The 17,708-nt window shown below is 45.0% G+C and overlaps 2 protein-coding genes across 7 annotated transcripts in view; both read right to left on the reverse strand.

Annotated features, from left to right (window-relative positions):
- Positions 1-4,485, reverse strand: part of Pcyt1a (phosphate cytidylyltransferase 1A, choline) — a 44,081-nt gene extending 39,596 nt beyond the window's left edge. The window contains exon 1 of one of the 5 annotated variants that reach the window (XR_015632567.1): positions 3,953-4,053. The gene's annotated coding sequence lies outside the window, so the exon portion shown is untranslated. 5 annotated transcript variants of the gene reach the window in all.
- Positions 4,486-5,842: 1,357 nt separating this feature from the next.
- Dynlt2b (dynein light chain Tctex-type 2B) lies at positions 5,843-14,251 on the reverse strand. Of its 2 annotated transcripts, NM_001109054.1 has the most exons (5): positions 14,056-14,209; positions 10,686-10,819; positions 8,767-8,836; positions 7,090-7,153; positions 5,843-6,303 (listed from the first exon to the last, which is right to left on the reverse strand). In NM_001109054.1, the coding sequence occupies exons 1-5, from the start codon at positions 14,175-14,177 to the stop codon at positions 6,256-6,258; spliced, it is 438 nt and encodes a 145-aa protein (NP_001102524.1). In that variant the 5' UTR covers positions 14,178-14,209; the 3' UTR covers positions 5,843-6,255. The 2 variants fall into 2 exon arrangements, with proteins under 2 accessions (NP_001102524.1, XP_087432902.1); XM_087576776.1 differs by lacking the exons at positions 5,843-6,303; positions 8,767-8,836 and having other exon boundaries at positions 7,092-7,153; positions 14,056-14,251.
- Between the last annotated feature and the right edge of the window lie 3,457 nt (positions 14,252-17,708).

The following is a 17,708-nucleotide window of genomic DNA, read 5'->3' on the forward strand; positions in this document are numbered from 1 at the left end:
TAAGGGAAGATGGGACGAACCCAAAATGAGGAAGAAGGTCTTTACTGTAAGAACTATAACTCTGGGGCTAGAGAGCTGGCTCAGTGATTAATGGCACTGAATGCTCTTCCAGAGGTCCTGAGTTCAATTCCCAGCAACCACATGGTGGCTCACAAACATCTGTAATGGGGATCCAATGCCCTCTTCTGGTGTGTCTGAAGATAGCAAATATATATATATACATAATGTATATATATACATACATACACACATCCTGAAAGAAAGAGAAAGAAAGAGAGAGAAAGAGAGGAAAACATGATGGGTAGTGGTGGTGTACACTTTTAATCCCTGCACTCAGGAATTAAAAAGAAAAGAGAAAACATTTCTCTGAAAATAGACTTCATGAGGCTTAATAATACCCCAAAAAAGAACCCTTTTCTGTGACCAAAAAGTAAGCAAGTAATCACATCCAAGGTAGCTCTCCAATCCAAACCAAACCCACTCCTTTTAAGAGTCATATACTCATTTCTCAAGTATGGAGCAAAACCCATGTCACTATTTTTAGCAGCCCTCATGTAAAGAGCGGTTTGTAAACAACTGTGAATGTGATATAACAGCCTTGCAGACCAGAAGGAGAGGGTTTCCCTAGTTCACTGGCACTCATCCTAGTTCAAACAAAGAAAGCCTCAAACTAACATGGTTTTCAACTTGTGGTTGTGACAGTTAACCAGAAGGGGCGGGGCTGGAGTGGGAGAATGCCCTGCTGTACACCTACCTAGAAACTGTATTTCAAACCACAAACAACAATAATTCAATTACTTAGGAAATCTAAACCTAAAATAAGGGTAAGAAATGACCCCACTGGTAGTGTGACCTGCTCCAGTAAGTCGACAGGCAACACAAAGCTGACCTTTTTTTCTGTCTTTTTTTTCAGGGAGGTCACAAGGGTAGCAGTTGGACTGGGCAGACTAGAATGTGAATGTGATGGGGATCATTGTGTGAAACTCCCAAAGAATAAATAAAAATATTATGTTGGAAAAGAAAAGAAATACTCCTTCCCCTAATCAGAGCGAGCTCGTGTTAACATCAGGGGGAGCAGCCTGGAACTTCAGGATCAAAGGCTCCACCCAGAGAGATCATGTTCCTTATGAGGAGGTCCCCAGGAAAAACAAAGTCTGTGTTTATACAAGGAGAGATCATTCCCTTTCAATCAAGTCACCACAGTGGTTTTCACTAAGGCTGGCCTTGAACTCTCTCTGCAGCCGAGGAACTTCTCTTTTTATAAACATACTTTTAGATCTATTTATTTATTATATGAGTACACTGTAGCTGTCTTTAGACACTCCAGAAGAGGGCATCGGATTTTATTACAGATGGTTGTGAGTCACCATGTGGTTGCTGGGATTTGAACTCAGGACCTCTGGAAGAGCAGTCAATGCTCTTAACCACTGAGCAATCTCTCCAGCCTGACATTGAACTTCTGATCCTCCTACCTCTAACCACCCAGTTGCTGAATGTACAGGACTGTACCATCAGACCTAGCCATTTTGCTAGCTTGTTTCGAAGGAAATCTGCAAATCAGCCATCGTTTACAAACAAATTAAAAACAAAAACAAACAATACATAAGTAAGAAGCAAAAACGAACCAATTCCCTAGAGAAGTGAAGTTGAAACATATTCTCTCCAGTTCTTCCTGGTTATGTAGAATGTATGTCAAGTCTATATGTCAAGTCCATAAAAAGATGTAATTAGTAAGGCCAGAATATTCCTCCAAACCCGAAGTGATTTCCACTTAAGAATCTTTCTGATTCTTCTTTCCCTACTGCAAAGTGCACAGTGAGAAGGGTGGCTAGGTAGGTAACCAGATTAATACAATGTGTGGTGAAGTTAAAATACAGCCCAGGCTAACCTAGGATTCACCATCCTCCTGCCTCAACTTCCCAAATGATAGGCTATACACAACCACAGCTGTTTTGAGACTGACTCTCCTGGCTGTTCTGAAACTTATGATGGGGAGGAGGCTGGTCTCAAACTCACAGGGACCCTCCTGTCTTTGCTCTCAAGTGCTAAGATTAAAGTATGTTCCTACTGGGCCAGGGCCCAGTATCTTTTTTTTTTTTTTTTTAACTTTACATAGTCTCTCTATGTAATCCTGGCTGTCCTGGTGCTCCATATGTAGATGAGGCTGGCCTTAACTCAGAGATCTCCCTATCTGTACCACCCAAGTGCTGGAATAAAAGACATTTGGTACCATACCTGGCCAATGCCATCTTAATAGCAATTCTATTTACTTGTACACTCTCCAAACATAAAGATTGAATATGAAGATCCTATCTCTCCCTACTTCTATTTTATTCTTACCAAACTGTTTTGTGTGTTTTCAGTTCTGCTCTCAAACTTTTTTTCCTATCCTCAAAGTTCCTCCTTCCTCAATGCCTATTCCTGGCAGTTTCTCCACTACAAACTCCTATATCCTCATTGCTTCTCTATCACCATCCCTGTCTCAATATAGCTTTAGGCTCTCCCAACAAAGGCTGTGTTTTAGTCCTCAATCCTAACTAGCCATCTCACTTATGTTCATATAGCTTTCTCCAGTAGAGGCCATCTCTTGGAGCCTGTGCCCAGCACAGGTCCCAGTTCCTCATCTCCATACTTACTTCCCTGCAGTTCCTTAATCATAGAATCATCACAGAAAGAAAAACTCAGAAATAATCCAATTCACGGCTTCTCAAACCAAAAAAGGCAACAACAGCAAAAAAAAAAAAAAAAAAAAAAAAAGCTAGAATCCCAGTACTCTTGAGGCAGAGGGCATGGGATCTCTGTGAGTTCAAGGTCACCCTGGTCTAGATGGTTCTAGACCAGTGGAGGAACATCGTGAGATCCTGTACCAATGCCAAACAGATCTCTGAGTCCTGAGTCCAAAGCTAGCCTGGTCTAAAGAATGAGTTCCAGGACAACCAGGGCTACATAGAGAAACCTTGATTGAAAACAAACAAACCCAAAAGCAAAAGCAAAGAAACAAAAACAAAACAACTTAGGCCCACCAAAATTTTAAGCCCAACTCAAAATACCTGTTCTCAGTCTCCTGGGTGTCTGAATTCTAGATGTGTATCACCACACCCAGTTTTCAAACTTTTATCTACATTTCACCGCATACCATGTAAGATGTAGGAAACTAACTTTACAACCTCATTGCAAACACACCTGAAACCCATTTCATAAATCCTAACTATGGGAACACAGTGGGAATTTCTACTCTGCACCAGTTGTCTAATTATTCAGTTGCCGTCCAACTAAACCATCTTCACAACCCAACAGTAAACTGGGACTCATAGTTGGGAGACACAATCCGAATCTGAACTTCCCACTTACTAATGAAGAAACTAACTCAGCGGTGAATTAAGTTTCTCACCCACGGAAGTTTGCCCGTAAAATTCAAACTCTTGCCCGGTAAGTCTCACACCAGTGCGGCTTCTACTGAAGACCTATGCCGGGTCACCCACTCACTCATTCACTCACACTTTGTACAAACACAACTTCAGAGCACCACCCCCAATTCCTGATCTTACATTCTTCTCCAAGTCAGCCCTCAAAGTCACTGCTTGTTGGTGAGCGCGCCCTCGCAGCCGCTGCTTCATGGTCCCTCGGGTCAATCCCCTCAGTCACTATCCATGATCAGTCATTCCCGGGGTAGTCACTGCTGCATACTTACTCGGTCATGGTCCCGTCGCAGCCTCTGCCTCGTGCTCTCCGAGGTCAGAGTCCCTCGCATTTACTGCTCCGGGGGTCGCAGACCCCTCACAAGCGCCCACCCTTGGGTCACAGTCCTCTTGGCTGTCATTGTACCTCAGTCACAGTAGCCTCCTGCTTCACACTTCCCTGGCTGTCACTGACCCACTCTTCAGTCACAGCCCCCTGACCGTCCCAGCCCGCCTTTGTCCTCGCAAGCGTCCGCTACCCCGGGTTTCATTACCTCAACTCCTCTAAGCTCCGGTCCCCTCGGATTCCTTCCCCGCGCCGCGTCACCGACTAGCGAAGTCAAATAGGTTGCGGGGAGACGCCCGGGAAACATCTGACCGGACTGCGGACCGGAAGTCCCGCCTACCGCCCTCCCTCTTGTCAATTCCACCTCCGCATTCCTGAAAACCACAACCTGACAGAGTAGTTCCGCTTCCAGCAGGGCCGGGCGTGTGGAGTGACGGAGCTGAAGCACTGGCGCGGGGTCAGCCGCCCCGGAATTCCGGATGTGTAGCACCTCCTGCGGCCCCAGCGCGCGCTCGGCCTGTGGTCTCCCTGCGCCGGTCGCCCCTCGAACTCTCCACAGGGCTGGCTCCTAAGTCCGACTTCACCGAAGCGTTCGAGCCCGCTAGCCACGTCAGGAGAACTCGGGTCTGGATCACCCTCTTTCTTCCAGTTATTTTGACCTAGGTTGACTCACCAGAAAATGATCCCTAGAAATCGACCGGGGAAGTAGTCGAGCAGGAGTAGAGACCAGGGCACAAATGCACCGGCGAGGGTGTGGTCTAAAGAACGAACTTCCTACGGTGAACTGTCGAGGGGGGGTGGACTTTGTTTTGTGGAGGTTTTTTTTCCCCCCACTTTTAAGATTTTATTTATGGGGGTTGGGGATTTAGCTCAGTGGTAGAGCACTTGCCTAGCAAGCACAAGGCCCTGGGTTCGGTCCCCAGCTCCGAAAAAAAAAAAAAGATTTTATTTATGTGTGTCCACGGATGCCATAAACAGGGTGACATATCTTGTAGCTGGAGTTAACGCGCCTTTGTGAATACCTAGGTGCTGGGACTTGAACTCTAGTCTTAATTGAACAGTAAGTGTTCTTAACTCTTAACCGAGGAACTCTCTCTCCAGCCTTTTTGAGGGGTGGTGGTGATAGTGGCGGTAGCTTTTTGAGGGGAATTAAAAATAACTATTAAACATAGCCTTTTCTGTTGCCCAGACTGGCCTGGAACTTACTATTTGTCCCATGCTGGCTTTGAATTTGCAGTGGTCCTCCTGCCTCAGCCTCCAGAATTCAGTCTTTAGCCACCACACCCTGTGCAGTTTTGTAGCTGTAAGACAAGTGGGTACGTAACTTTATAGGAGAAAGGTGGATATGGAGGGGGACTTTAATGTATTTGTTTGCCTTTTTCACTTGAAGATAACTGAGATGAAAGAGGATGGGTAAACTTGTACATCTGCTGAGGTGCTTCCAAGGAAAAAAATTATTAGAATCTAACGCACTTTTAAGTTCAAATAGGTATTTGGACATGGCAGATAAAATAGTCCCAAAAAGGACTTCATAGCTGGAAGAGACACGAAAGGCATCTCTGGGGAAGATGGGCATCACAAAGATAGTAGTTTAGCCAACATAGAAACCTAGGAATCTTTTTGTGGTGGTGGTTTTTTGTTTTTGTTTTTGTTTTGTTTTTGTTTTCTAAACAGGGTGTCTCTCTATAGACCAGGCTAGCCTCTAATTCACAGAGATCCACCTGCTTCTGCCTCTTGGGTGCTGGGGTTAAAGGCATGCGCCACTCACTGCCTTGCTGAAATCCCTGAAGATTAAGGCTCCACTTTCATGTACACTTGAAGTTCCTCAGACCCAAAGGAATACCTTTAGGCTAATGAGCTGTGGAAGCCATAGGATAGCCAATAGCTATCCTATGAGCAACAATAGGCAGGAAGAAACAAAAGTAACAATACTAAGAACATAATACACAACTTCATCTTTGAGGTTTTATAGTGGTGCAAAATTTGAAATTAGCCCCTCGATAAGGAAAGATCAAAATTCAAATATAACTTACTGGTATAAATGCAGCTATTATGAAAGTCATAAAAACTGTAACAGCATAAACACTATTCATGACATAAGGGGTGAAGACACACAATTTATTTTATATATGATTTTTTTTTACATCTTATAAGGAACAATAAATAAAAAATATACCCAAGTATCTAGTCACCTGAAATATGAAAATGAATTTTCCCCTCCCTTTTCTCTACTTTTTCCAAATGTAGAAAGGACACAGATAGGAAAATAAAATCAAACCATTTAAACATATAAAACTTAACAGATTTTAGGTACCAAAGTGCCAGCTTTTTTATTTGGTCAGGAAATCTAACAATATAAAAAAGTTAAGGTTTGGGGTTGGGGATTTAGCTCAGTGGTAGAGCGCTTGCCTAGCAAGCGCAAGGTCCTGGGTTCCGTCGCCAGCTCCGAAAAAAAGAATAAAGAAAAAAAAAGTTAAGGTTTCCTCGAAGTCACAGTCACTTTCCAAAGATTCAGTAGTAGAAACAGCCAAATGCTGCCACAACACAGAATAAGCTGTCCTAGAATACAAAGACAGAGAACAGACCCATGACATTAGTACTGATGAGAAAGGAGGTCAGGCTGGCAAATGAAATTGACACTGCTAGATCCTTGTCAATTTTCTTGTTTCCCTTTGGTTTTTGGAGAATATAGCAATGTAACACAAAAGGTTTCAAACTTGAAATGTCTTCCTGCCTCAGCCTCCAAGTGTAGGGAAGGCATTCTCAACTTTTCCTTTGCTTGGTTAGTTGGTTTTGTTTTTCTAGGCAGGGGTTCTCTATGTAGCTGTCCTGGAACTCACCCAGTAGAGCAAGCTGGCCTTGAACTCCGAGATCCACCTGCCTTTACCTCCTGAGTGCTGAAATCAAAGGAATGCACCCCTATACCTGCCTAAGGATCATTTATAACACTGTGAGCATGTACACAACTATGTTATTAGAAGCCACTTTATCATTTTCCTGCTTTAAGTAGAAATGTCTATGAATTCTGTTTGTAGTTTTTCACAAATAAAACAGTAAAATTTAAAATAAAACCACCTATGCTGGGTGGTGGTGGCACATGGCTTCCATCCCAGCACTAGGGAGTCAGAGACAGGTGGATTGCTGATTTCAAGGCCAGCATGGTGTATAGTTCCAGGATAGCCAGGGTTATTCAGAGAAACATTGTTCCCACTCCCCAAAAAAAGCACACATTATCCATAAGTCTAAGAGATGTGTCTCAAAAATACCACAATATCCTCAAATTTTAGTAGTTTGATGTACAATGGCCTTATGTCTCTAGGAGGTAGAAAGGAGTTTCCCACTTACATTCATGAAAACATCATGAGTGTAGTTGTCTGTGTCTGCATCCCAGAAACAGCGAGCAGCCATGCTAAAATGCCAATGAAGAATGGTCAGCAGTCTACATCTCTATTCACCTGCCCAAGTGAGTCCATTTTCTACATTCTGACAGGCCCTTGCTTCCAAACCTTTTCATGGTACTTGGAAAGAATTCTGTTTGTAAAGCAACGTGTGCTGGAAAACCAGGAAGTATGTGAGTCATGGGTGACTGTTTGCAACTAGAGGTGAGGGCCCAGGGCCTCTAGCTACCTCAGCACCCCCCAGCCAGCTCTCTGAAATCTGTAGGGCTCAACATCTTCCAGTCTCTGGTTCTTGGAGTGGAACTCCACTGTATGTTACTTCAGACACTTGCATGTGTCTTTCAGAGGACTCAGGTCTTGAATAATAGGAAAAGACATCTTACGAAGGACCCAACAGAATACTTCATCCAGCCTAGTAATTTGTAAAACCTATGTAAGAAAGGGGCAACTCTGAGCTAGAATTCAATCCTCTAACTGATTAGGAGCTCAGACCAGTAAAATAAACGTTTTTGAGGCTACTGAGACCTGGGCTATAGAGAGACCCTGCTCCAGAAATAAGCAAAAGCCAGGTAAAGTCCTGAAAGCCTGTAATCCTAGCACCTGGGAATGGGAGGCAGGAGATCCAGAGGTCAGGGTCACCCTCAGCCACATAAATGTACTTGAGGCCACCCTAAGCTACAGTGAGACCCTGTTTCAGAAAAAAAACAAAAGTAGAATTTGAAAATACCTTTATAGGCATGTTTTTGTGCACTGTATAAAGATTATCCAACACTGATTTTTCCATCCTGCTTCCTGGTTTCACTCTGACACAGTATTGTAGTCATTATGGTGATACTTCTCCTGCTTCAGATTTGTGTAAACATTGCTCCCCATTTGTTCTCTGACTTGTCAATAAGCTGATCAGCCAGTGGCTCAGCAGAATAGAGAATAAGGTGGAACTTCTACCATTCAGGGGACAGAAGGGAACCTAGTAAGAGGGTATTTACCATAAGGAAGGTCTCAGAGATAACATAAAGGAATACATATGAAGCCTGGAGTGCCAGACCAATACTAAACTGTAAATATCACGGGATTTTGGCTAGGGGATAGCCAGATTAGTTAGATGTTTAGAATAGATCAATGACTTGTAAAGTTTGTTTAAATAAGTCTAATACTTTAGTGTCATTTGAAACCTAGCTGGGGATAAAAAGAAATACTGCCACTTTAAAAATACACTGCAGGGGCTGGGGATTTAGCTCAGTGGTAGAGCGCTTACCTAGGAAGCGCAAGGCCCTGGGTTCGGTCCCCAGCTCCGGAAAAAAAAAAAAAAAAAAAGAACAAAAATACACTGCAAGCCAAATACTCTGGCTTGTCAGGTCAGAGTCGGGCCCTGCTGACAAGGTGCTGCCAAACAATGCTGGTATCCAAGCCCAGAGCATGTAAGAGTGTCATGACTGAGAGTTGACTCTAAGACTTAAGCCTTGGAACCCACCCAGCCTTACAATTCAGTTGCAGAACCTCTTCAGTTTACAGTTGCATCTGTTAAATCATCCTCATTTTTGCAAAGACATATGCTTACTGAATTATCTATCCACACAATGAGTAACTCCCAAGAACACAAAGACAAGAAAAATCAACAACTCACAATACTCCTTCACCCCTCTGTTCTCCAATCACCACCTGCACCACCATTTTATACCGGTCATATCCCAATTCTAGAAAGGAAAAGAAGGTTATCTATTATCTATGTTCAAGTACATAGTAAAATTACTCAGTGAACACACATTCTTCCACAGGAGACATAAGCACTCAGTCCACAAGTACTTGAGGAATATGATGGTGGGGTTAGGGCTCTGAGACCTGGAGATAAACCCTAACTATAAAGTCACCCTGCAGTAAAACCTTAAAGCCTAACTTTCCTTTTTTTTTTTTTTTTTTTTTTCTTTTTTTTCGGAGCTGGGGACCGAACCCAGGTTTTTTTTTTCTTTTTCTTTTTTTCGGAGCTGGGGATCGAACCCAGGGCCTTGCACTTGCTAGGCAAGCACTCTACCACTGAGCTAAATCCCCAACCCCTAACTTTCCCTTTAAATTTCTCCAGTCTGTTTGAGGCTAGCCTGGGCAGGGGACAATCTATCCTGGGGGGAAAAATAAAGAAAAAATAAATTTATAGATATTAAACATGAGTGGCAAGTAACAGCCTGGGTGGATGATATTAAGAATCCAGACACAGGCTGGAGAGATGGCTCAGGGGTTAAGAGCACTGACCGCTCTTCCAGAGGTCCTGAGTTCAAATCCCAGCAACCACATGGTGGCTCACAACCATCTGTAAAGAGATCCGATGCCCTCCTCTGGTGTATCTGAAGACAGCTACAGTGTGCTTGTATATAATAAATGAATAAATAAATCTTTAAAAAAAAAAGATACTGTGAATATCTCTCATTTTCATGTATTAGATGAAAATGGAACACTATTTTGAGCAAACACTATTTGAACAAATCCTCCACTCTTACAGAGTGGCCTAGAAGGAATAAAAATTGTGTCGTATTACCAAATAAATTGAAGAGAAAGAAAAAATGAAAAGGAGGGCAGAGCTGGGTGTGTGACTGTGCTGGAACACTTGTGTGGCATACAGGAGGCCTGGAGCTCCATCCCTGACACTCAGAAGGGGGATGGCACAGATTAAAAAAAACTTCTGGGGGCTGGGGATTTAGCTCAGTGGTAGAGCGCTTGCCTAGGAAGCGCAAGGCCCTGGGTTCGGTCCCCAGCTCCGAAAAAAAAGAACCAAAAAAAAAAAAAAAAAAAACTTCTGATAGGACAACATTAAAATAGCATTTTGGGTAGGCCTTGTGGTAGGCATTGTGGCACACACCTTTAATCCCATCACTCAGGAAGCAGAGACAGGTGGATCTCTCTGAATTCCAGGCCAGCCTGGTCTACAGAGCAAGCCTTAGGCCACCAGAGCTATACAATCAGACAAAAGTCCAAAATGTATTATGTAGAGGTTGAGTTTGGCAAGAATGGAGGGTTGAAGAAGAAAAGCAGTTAAGGACTCAGCAAGAGGTGGGCTAGGACAGCCTGGGAAGGTACTGAACTGACTGAACAATCAGAAGGTTGGAGAGAAAAACAGTTGATAATTTGGAGGGAAAGAAGGCCTTTCTGAATGCCTGGGTTTGATGGACAGCGGCTCTCTATGCTTTAGTGCAAATCTTTACTCTTTCCCACCATCTGCAAAATCCCACCTAAGTAAAAGTCACCAAATAATTATAGAATTCTAGACACTGAAGAAGAATAATGTCTTTTTAAAAATACATAGTTCATATCCTGGGTTTAAAGATGGGACAGGGTGGTATATGCCTTTAATCCCAGCACTCAAGAGGCAGAGGCAAGAGGATTTTTGAGTTTGAGGCCAGTCTGGTCTACAGAGTGAGTTCCAGGACAGCCAGTGCTGCACAGAGAAACTGTTTCAAACAAACAAACTAAGAAACAAAAAGGGGGTGGGCAAGAACAAATGGGTAGAGCTGGGTGTTTGAAGGGAACAGTATTTCTACTTACAGCCCATGTTACCTTTTAGCTTATCTTTAATCATTTCTGATAGACGTTTTGTGAGTTGAGGCATTTCTTCTGGAGAATATTCAGCACCTGTCAGTTCTTCCTTGAGCACAGTATGGATGCAGTCTTTAACCACAGAGGGTCTAAACCTAAGGCCAAGAATATCTAAAGGTCAGCTCAGAGCCCTGACTTGCCTTCACACTTCATCCTTGCTGATCAGTAGCCTTAGCGGTTTGTGTTTTATCTTGCATTTTCATTATAAAGGTAATATAAACAAGCAAACAACTCATGACCCACATCTACACCTATAGCCTTCATGAACGTCAGACCGAAACACATTCCAAGTCTAATAGGCAGCCCAATGAACATCCTGGGATGATGTAGCTCAGCTGGTGAAGCATTTGCCTGATAGGCTGAGGCGCTGGGCTCTATCATCAGTGCCCCACATAAAATTAGATATCCTCATTCAGCTTGTGTCTTCATTGTCTCTCAGCTCAGTTTTCCAGGGCCTCAAGCTAAACACCTGGGAATCAGTTTGGTTGGTGAGTAAATTTTATATGTTCTACCTTCAAAATAATCATTCTTACCAATAATCTAAAGTTTAATCATTCTTTTTTTTTTTTTTTTTTTCGGAGCTGGGGACCGAACCCAGGACCTTGCGCTTCCTAGGCAAGCGCTCTACCACTGAGCTAAATCCCCAACCCCAAGTTTAATCATTCTTACGAAGCTATGCCCACTACTCCCAGTCTCCGTTACAGTCTATATTGCCTGAGTCCCTGTGCTTCCTTGTTTGTTTGTTTTTTTTAAGATTTACTTCTATTTCATGTGTATAAGTGTTTTATCCATAGGTATGTACAGAGCCCTTGGAACTACATATAGGGTGGTTGTAAGCTATCATGTAGATGCTGAAGGGTGGGGGTGATGGGACAGGCAGGGTTCTCTGCAAGAGTAATAAACCAGGTTTGCCTTGAACTCAAATCCACCTGCCTCTGCCTCCCAAGTGCTGGGATTAAAGGCATTCACCACCACTGTCTGGCTTTCATTAGATTTCTAAGTCTGAGCTGTAGGCCTCAGTGTTAAGAGTGGTTCCTGAAGACTCCAATGAAGGAGTCAGGGCAAGGACTGAAGGAGCTGAAGGGGTTTGCAACACCATAGGAAGAACAACAGTATCAATCAACCAGACCCCCACAAGAGCACCTAGGGACTAAACCACCAACCAAAGAGTACACATGGGGGACCCATGGCTCCAGCTGCATATGTAGCAGAGGATGGCCTTATCTGGTATCAATGGAAGGAGAGGCCCTTGGTCCTGTGGAGGATCCATGACCCAGTGAGGGGAATGCTAGGGTGCTGAGGCAGGAATGGGTAGGCAGGTGGGGGAGCACCCTCAGAGGCAGGGGGAGGGAATGGGGGATTTGTGGAGAGTTAACTGGGAAGGGGGATAACATTTGAAATGTCAATTAATAAAGAGTGGCTTGCAAGGAAGCTCAAATCTTGGATCCAGTCTCCAGCATGCACGTACGCATAGTAATGGTTTAAACCTGTAATCAGTCCTAGCTTGGGTGGTGTAGGTAACAGGATCAGACATTCAAGCTTGTCTTCTCTGTACTGGAAGTTTGAAACCAATCTGAGGTACATATAATCTTGTCTCAATTTGATCTGTTCAAAATGTGGCCTTATTAAAATACTGTATCTAAGGGTCTGGGAGTGTAGCTCAGAGGTAAAGAATTTGCCTGCATGCCTGAGAGTCTGAAATCTTAGCACTGACCCAGCCCAATATTATTATTTACTTCTCCCTTAAGCTTTTGAACATTTATTTTGTGTCATGGCATGTGTGTGGGATTGAGTCTTCCCTTTCACTACCTAGGTCTTCAGGATTGAACCCTGGCCATCAGATTTGAAAACAAGTGCCTTACCAGCTGAGCCATCTTGCTTACCGGTCTGCTTACGATTTTCCCTTTTCTTATTTCTGTGTGTGTATGTCCATGTGTATGTGTATGTAACCCCTGCTGCCCTTGCAGTTACAAATGTGAGTGCCACGTGGGTGTTGGGAAGCAGCGCTGGTTACTCTGCAGGAACAGCACATCTCTCCAGCCGTGCTTATGCTCCTCCAGTCTTTCCTAAGATGCTAGGCCTCTCTTCAGATGAGTCGCATATGAGCTCATAGGATCGCTGGCACCTTTGTTGCCGACATCATTCTTCACTGTTTACAAGAGAAATATAGCTCAATCCCATTCTATACACTTAGGACATTTACTGAGGTAACAGTACATTTTCCTACATTCATGGAGAAACTGCTTCATGGCATTGCTATGGACATATAGTCAAAGCTCCCCTCCCTTGGTTTTTTAAGGATTACTTATTTTATGTTTATGGGTGTTTTGTTTGCATGTATGAGTAAGTGCCACATGCAACCTCTGCCCACCGAAGACAGCATCTGATCTTCATGTGGGTGCTGAGAACTGAACCCCAGTCCTCTGGAGGAGTAGCCAGTGCTCTTAACCACCTAGATGAATCTCCAGCCCTCCACCAAGATTTTGAGACAGGGTATCTCATTGGGATTTGCAGATGAGGCCAGGTTGGCTAGCCAGGGAGTCCTAGAGTCTTCTTTCTCCATTCCTGGGATCAAATTTCCATCACTGGGATCACAGTGACTTTTTAAAAGGGTGCAGGAACTCAACTCATGCTTCCCAAACGCCCCAGCCCCACTCCCCACACGACAGACTGAGCTATGTGTATTGCCACTCACCAACCATGTACACCCCTTTGGGGGCTGGGAGGGGGGGTGGGTCCTCTCTTGAGCCCAGTGAGATGGCTTAGCTGGTAAAAGGTCCTTGCATCCAAGCCTGAACCTGAGTTCAACCTCCAGGATCCATATAGTTTAAGAACAGAACAGAACCAATTCCCAAAAGTTGTCCACTTGTGCACCCAAACACTCAACCACACGCACCCTGTTTTTTTCTTTAGTAAGATGAAGTTAGTGATGTATCTATCCTACAGTCTAAACTGACCGGCCTCCATTAGCCAACCACCTATTGAGGTAGCAATCGACCCTATCTGGGAAGGGCTTTGTAAAGACATAAGTCGGGTGCCAGCAGTAAGCGTATCCTGACACAGGTATGCACACAGTAACCCTAGGAGGACTCCTTGCAAGCTGCTTGTCTCCAGCTTTTATTTTTCCTGTCCGGCGTGCGCACCCACTAAAGTCTCCGAGAAGTCAACCACTTCCACAGCGCCAGTCTATGTTCCCGGGAAGAACTGCTAGGCAAACTGCAAGGTTCGGTGGTGGAGAAATCGCCAGGTCCGAACGCCAAAACCCGCCCAATCCCTCGCCCGGCCCGGCCCCTCTCCCCACATCGCCCTCAGTGCCCAGTCCGCTACGCGCCTTTGCTGGAAAATGGGCCTCAGAATATAGGTGTTCTCAGGCTCCCCTGAGGTCTTGTCGGCCTCGGACAGGCCCTCGGAGGCGCCAGCCGTTAAGGACTGGCCTCGGACGGACACAGCCATATCTCTGTGTCTGGATCCAGCAGGTCTCAAGAGAAAAGGCCGGCCGATCGCACCGATGGAAGATCCAGAAGCGCGTCGCTAGGGCAACAGGCCGCTCACGTGACGTGTCGGTAGCCACCGCTGCGCCTGCGCACTGGCTGCAGGCCTAGAGCCCACTGGGAAATGAGTAGCAAAGAGAGACCAGGACCTTTTAAGAGAAGTTAGACCATTGGTCCCCTGCTCAGAGCCAGTGAGTGCTCAGAGCCAGTGAGAGGCAGGACCAAACCTGGTCTAACTTCTTTTTGTTTCCTTTCCTATTTTTTGATATAGGAAGCTCAGACTGGCCTCAAATTCCTGCCTCCATCTCCCCGGGTTTGGGATAACAGAACATCCACGCCAAGTTTTATGGGTGCTGGAACTAGACCTCTGCTGCACCGGTACTACATCTGCACACGGTCCCTTCTGCTTTGGGACAACCTGTGACTTAAAAACTAGGAGACAGGGGTTGGGGGTTTAGCTCAGTGGTAGAGCGCTTGCCTAGCCAGCGCAAGGCCCTGGGTTCGGTCCCCAGCTCCGAAAAAAAGAGAGAGAGAAAAAAAAAAAAAAAATAGGAGACAAGGACTGAAGAGATGGCTCAGCAGTTAAGAGCACAGACTTCTCTTCCAGAGATCCGGTGTTCAATTCTCAGCCACCACATGGTGGCTCACAACCATCTGTAATGGGATCCGATGCCCTCTTCTGGTGTGTCTGAAAACAGCTACAGTGTACTCATAACATTTAAAAAAAAAAAAGTAGGAGACAAGTAGAACCTATATATTATTTTGTTTTGTTTTGTTTGGAGACAGGGTTTCTCTACATAGTCTTGGCTGTCTTGGAACTCACTCTGTAGACCATACTGGTTTCAAACGCTCAGATATCCACTTGCCTCCGACTCCTAAATGCTGTAATTAAAGGTGTTGGCCACCAAGCCCAGCACACATTTTTGTTTTCTTGTTTTTATTTTAAATTTTTGTCATACAATATATTTTCACCGCACTTTCCAACCCCACCCCTTTATGAGGTTCAAGGAAACTCTCTAAACTCCAGTGACAGCCCAAATATCCAGATATGAACTCAAACTGGACTACAGTATTTCTAGCTGTGAGATAAAAGCTAGCATTACTCAAGAAATTGTGAGGCAGTTGCTTCCCTACCTCTGGTAGAAGGGATCTAAGTCTACCCAGGCATCTCAAAATGCATCCTGGTTGCTGGGCTCCCTGGAAGATACCCAGGCCACATCCAGTCTCCTGTCTATGCTCTAAGTCTACTCCTTTCCCTCTCTACTCTGGACTATTTAGATGCCTCTGGCATATTTAGATAGCCTCTTGGTTAGGGGTAGCAGCCTGTGTCCATTTTCTACCCTTCAGTGCCGGGACCTGTCTGACTTGAACCTGCAGATTTTGTGCAACAGTGGCTGGGAGTCCACGTGTGTTTCAGTCCTGTTGCGGGGAAGACGCTGCTTCATTGGAGCCACCCATCACCTCTGGCTCTTAGTCCTTTCTACTTCCTCTGTGGAATGGATCCCTGAGCCCCGAGGGGAGAAGTTGTGAGTCTCTGTTTTAGTTTCCAACTACTACCAGAAGAAGCTTTGAGTGAACTGAGACAGGCTGACTCCATGACACTGGCAGGTCAGGAGACTAGGCCTAGGTCTGTGTTTCCCAGAACCAGATGCCACGCCTGAGAGGTATGAGGCAGAGTACATAGTCACTGTGTAGAAGGCAGAGGAACATGGCTGGAGAGGGCTGCACATTTGGGTCTGGGGCAGCCAAGATGAAATATAGGTTTTAGTTAATACCTCGGGAATATGGGGGGTGGGGTGGGGGCATTAGCCACATGGAGGTTCAGAAGTGGCCCAGATGTAGAGCTGTTAAAGGCATATGAAAATATAAATGCGGTGTGTGTGTGTGTGTGTGTGTGTGTGTGTGTGTGTGTGTATGCCTGCCTTTCATTCAGGAATCCAAAACACTGGGCGGGTCATGAGGAACAAGCTGCCACTGCCAGGATCATTTGCGTAGCGTTGAGTACTACTCTACTACAGGTCATGGTGCATCTTCACAGAGGTGGAGAAGGAACTAAGACACCCACCCTCTTTGCTGGACTAACTCTTCAAACTGTCATCAGCACCCATACAACTAAAGTATTCCTCAGTCTTTCTCTGGAGCTCGCTGTTCCTCTCAGCTCTTCGGCACACAGTTCTTACCACAAGATGTCCAAATTATGATCAATTTGAAAGGCAGGGCAGGGACCAAGGACAAGGAGCTTATCTTAGGCACCTTTGGATGGATTGGATTTGCAGCCTGTGGAGCAAGCAGCACAGGCATACAATGGACACTCAGAATGCACTACTCGTTGAACTCAAGTGGGAACTTCTAGTTCTTTGGAAAGTTGGTTATGCCACACAGGTGAAAGGATATCTTGCTCAAACAAACACGGTTTCCTGAAGTAGACACAGGTGAAAGAATTTTGGATATAGCAGACACGTGAAAGGCACTCTTGATGAAGGAGTATAAATATGACCTGGCAGACAGTGGGAGATGAGCACTGTGCTTTGGCTTCATTTGTTTCGCACTGGTTCACCTTACATAGTGTTGTTGAGCTCAACTTATAACACCGCCATTGAGAGAAACTTTCCCAAGAACTGTGAGGTTCCTATGGCAGCTTGATGCTTCTGCGACCTCGCCTGGGGCCGATTGGCGAGCCTAGTGGTCTCTTCAGGATTGAACTACAGCTGCCTGGTGTCTGCTTGCTGAAAGGATTGGCTGTAGCTGCTCCTTCATGCCTGTTGTCTGTCTGCCTAGAGGACTGGTTTGCAGCTAAGTCATGTTTGGTGATTGTTACAGGACTGAAATGCTGCCCAAAAAGATTGAGCTCACCCTCAAAGAACTATTGCTGAACAGGTCCACTTCCCCCAGTACCTCTGCTAGGTGGTGGACTAAAGAAGAGAAGTTGAACCCTTATAAAAAGTAGGTTGTGGGCTGGAGAGATGGCTCAGCTGTTAAGAGCACTGATTGCTCTCCCAGAGGTCCTGAGTTCAATTCTCAGCCACCACATGGTGGCTCACAACCATCTGTAATGGAATCCGATGCCCTCTTCTGGTGTGTCTGAAGACAGTAACAGTGTTCCCACATACATGAAATAAAAAAAAAAAACTTAAAAAAAAAAAGGTAGGTTGCAAAGAATTTGTGCCTACATTGAACTCTACAGAACCCTGACGAATTAGCCTGTGAGGGCCCCACTGCCATGTTTCCTCAGTCGGGATGGATTAATCAACAGAAGCCCGTGGTACCAGGTTGCTGAGACAGCTCTCTCTATTCGACTGACTGTGATTCTCCTACCTCGGGTTCCTGAGGGCTGGGGTTATAAGCATGAACTGCCTACCATCCATGTTTTTTTTCCTCCTAGAATGAAGATCAAGCTAACAGCTTTGGTTTCCATGGAGACCTGCCTCTTTGGCTTGCACATGGTAGACTCCCTCTGGGTTCTCATGTGGCCTTTTCTTCTCAGGTAACAAGT

This window comes from Rattus norvegicus, chromosome 11 (assembly GCF_021556685.1).
Source record: "Rattus norvegicus strain SHRSP/BbbUtx chromosome 11, alternate assembly SHRSP_T2T, whole genome shotgun sequence".
In the NCBI taxonomy this organism is placed as follows: domain Eukaryota; kingdom Metazoa; phylum Chordata; class Mammalia; order Rodentia; family Muridae; genus Rattus; species Rattus norvegicus.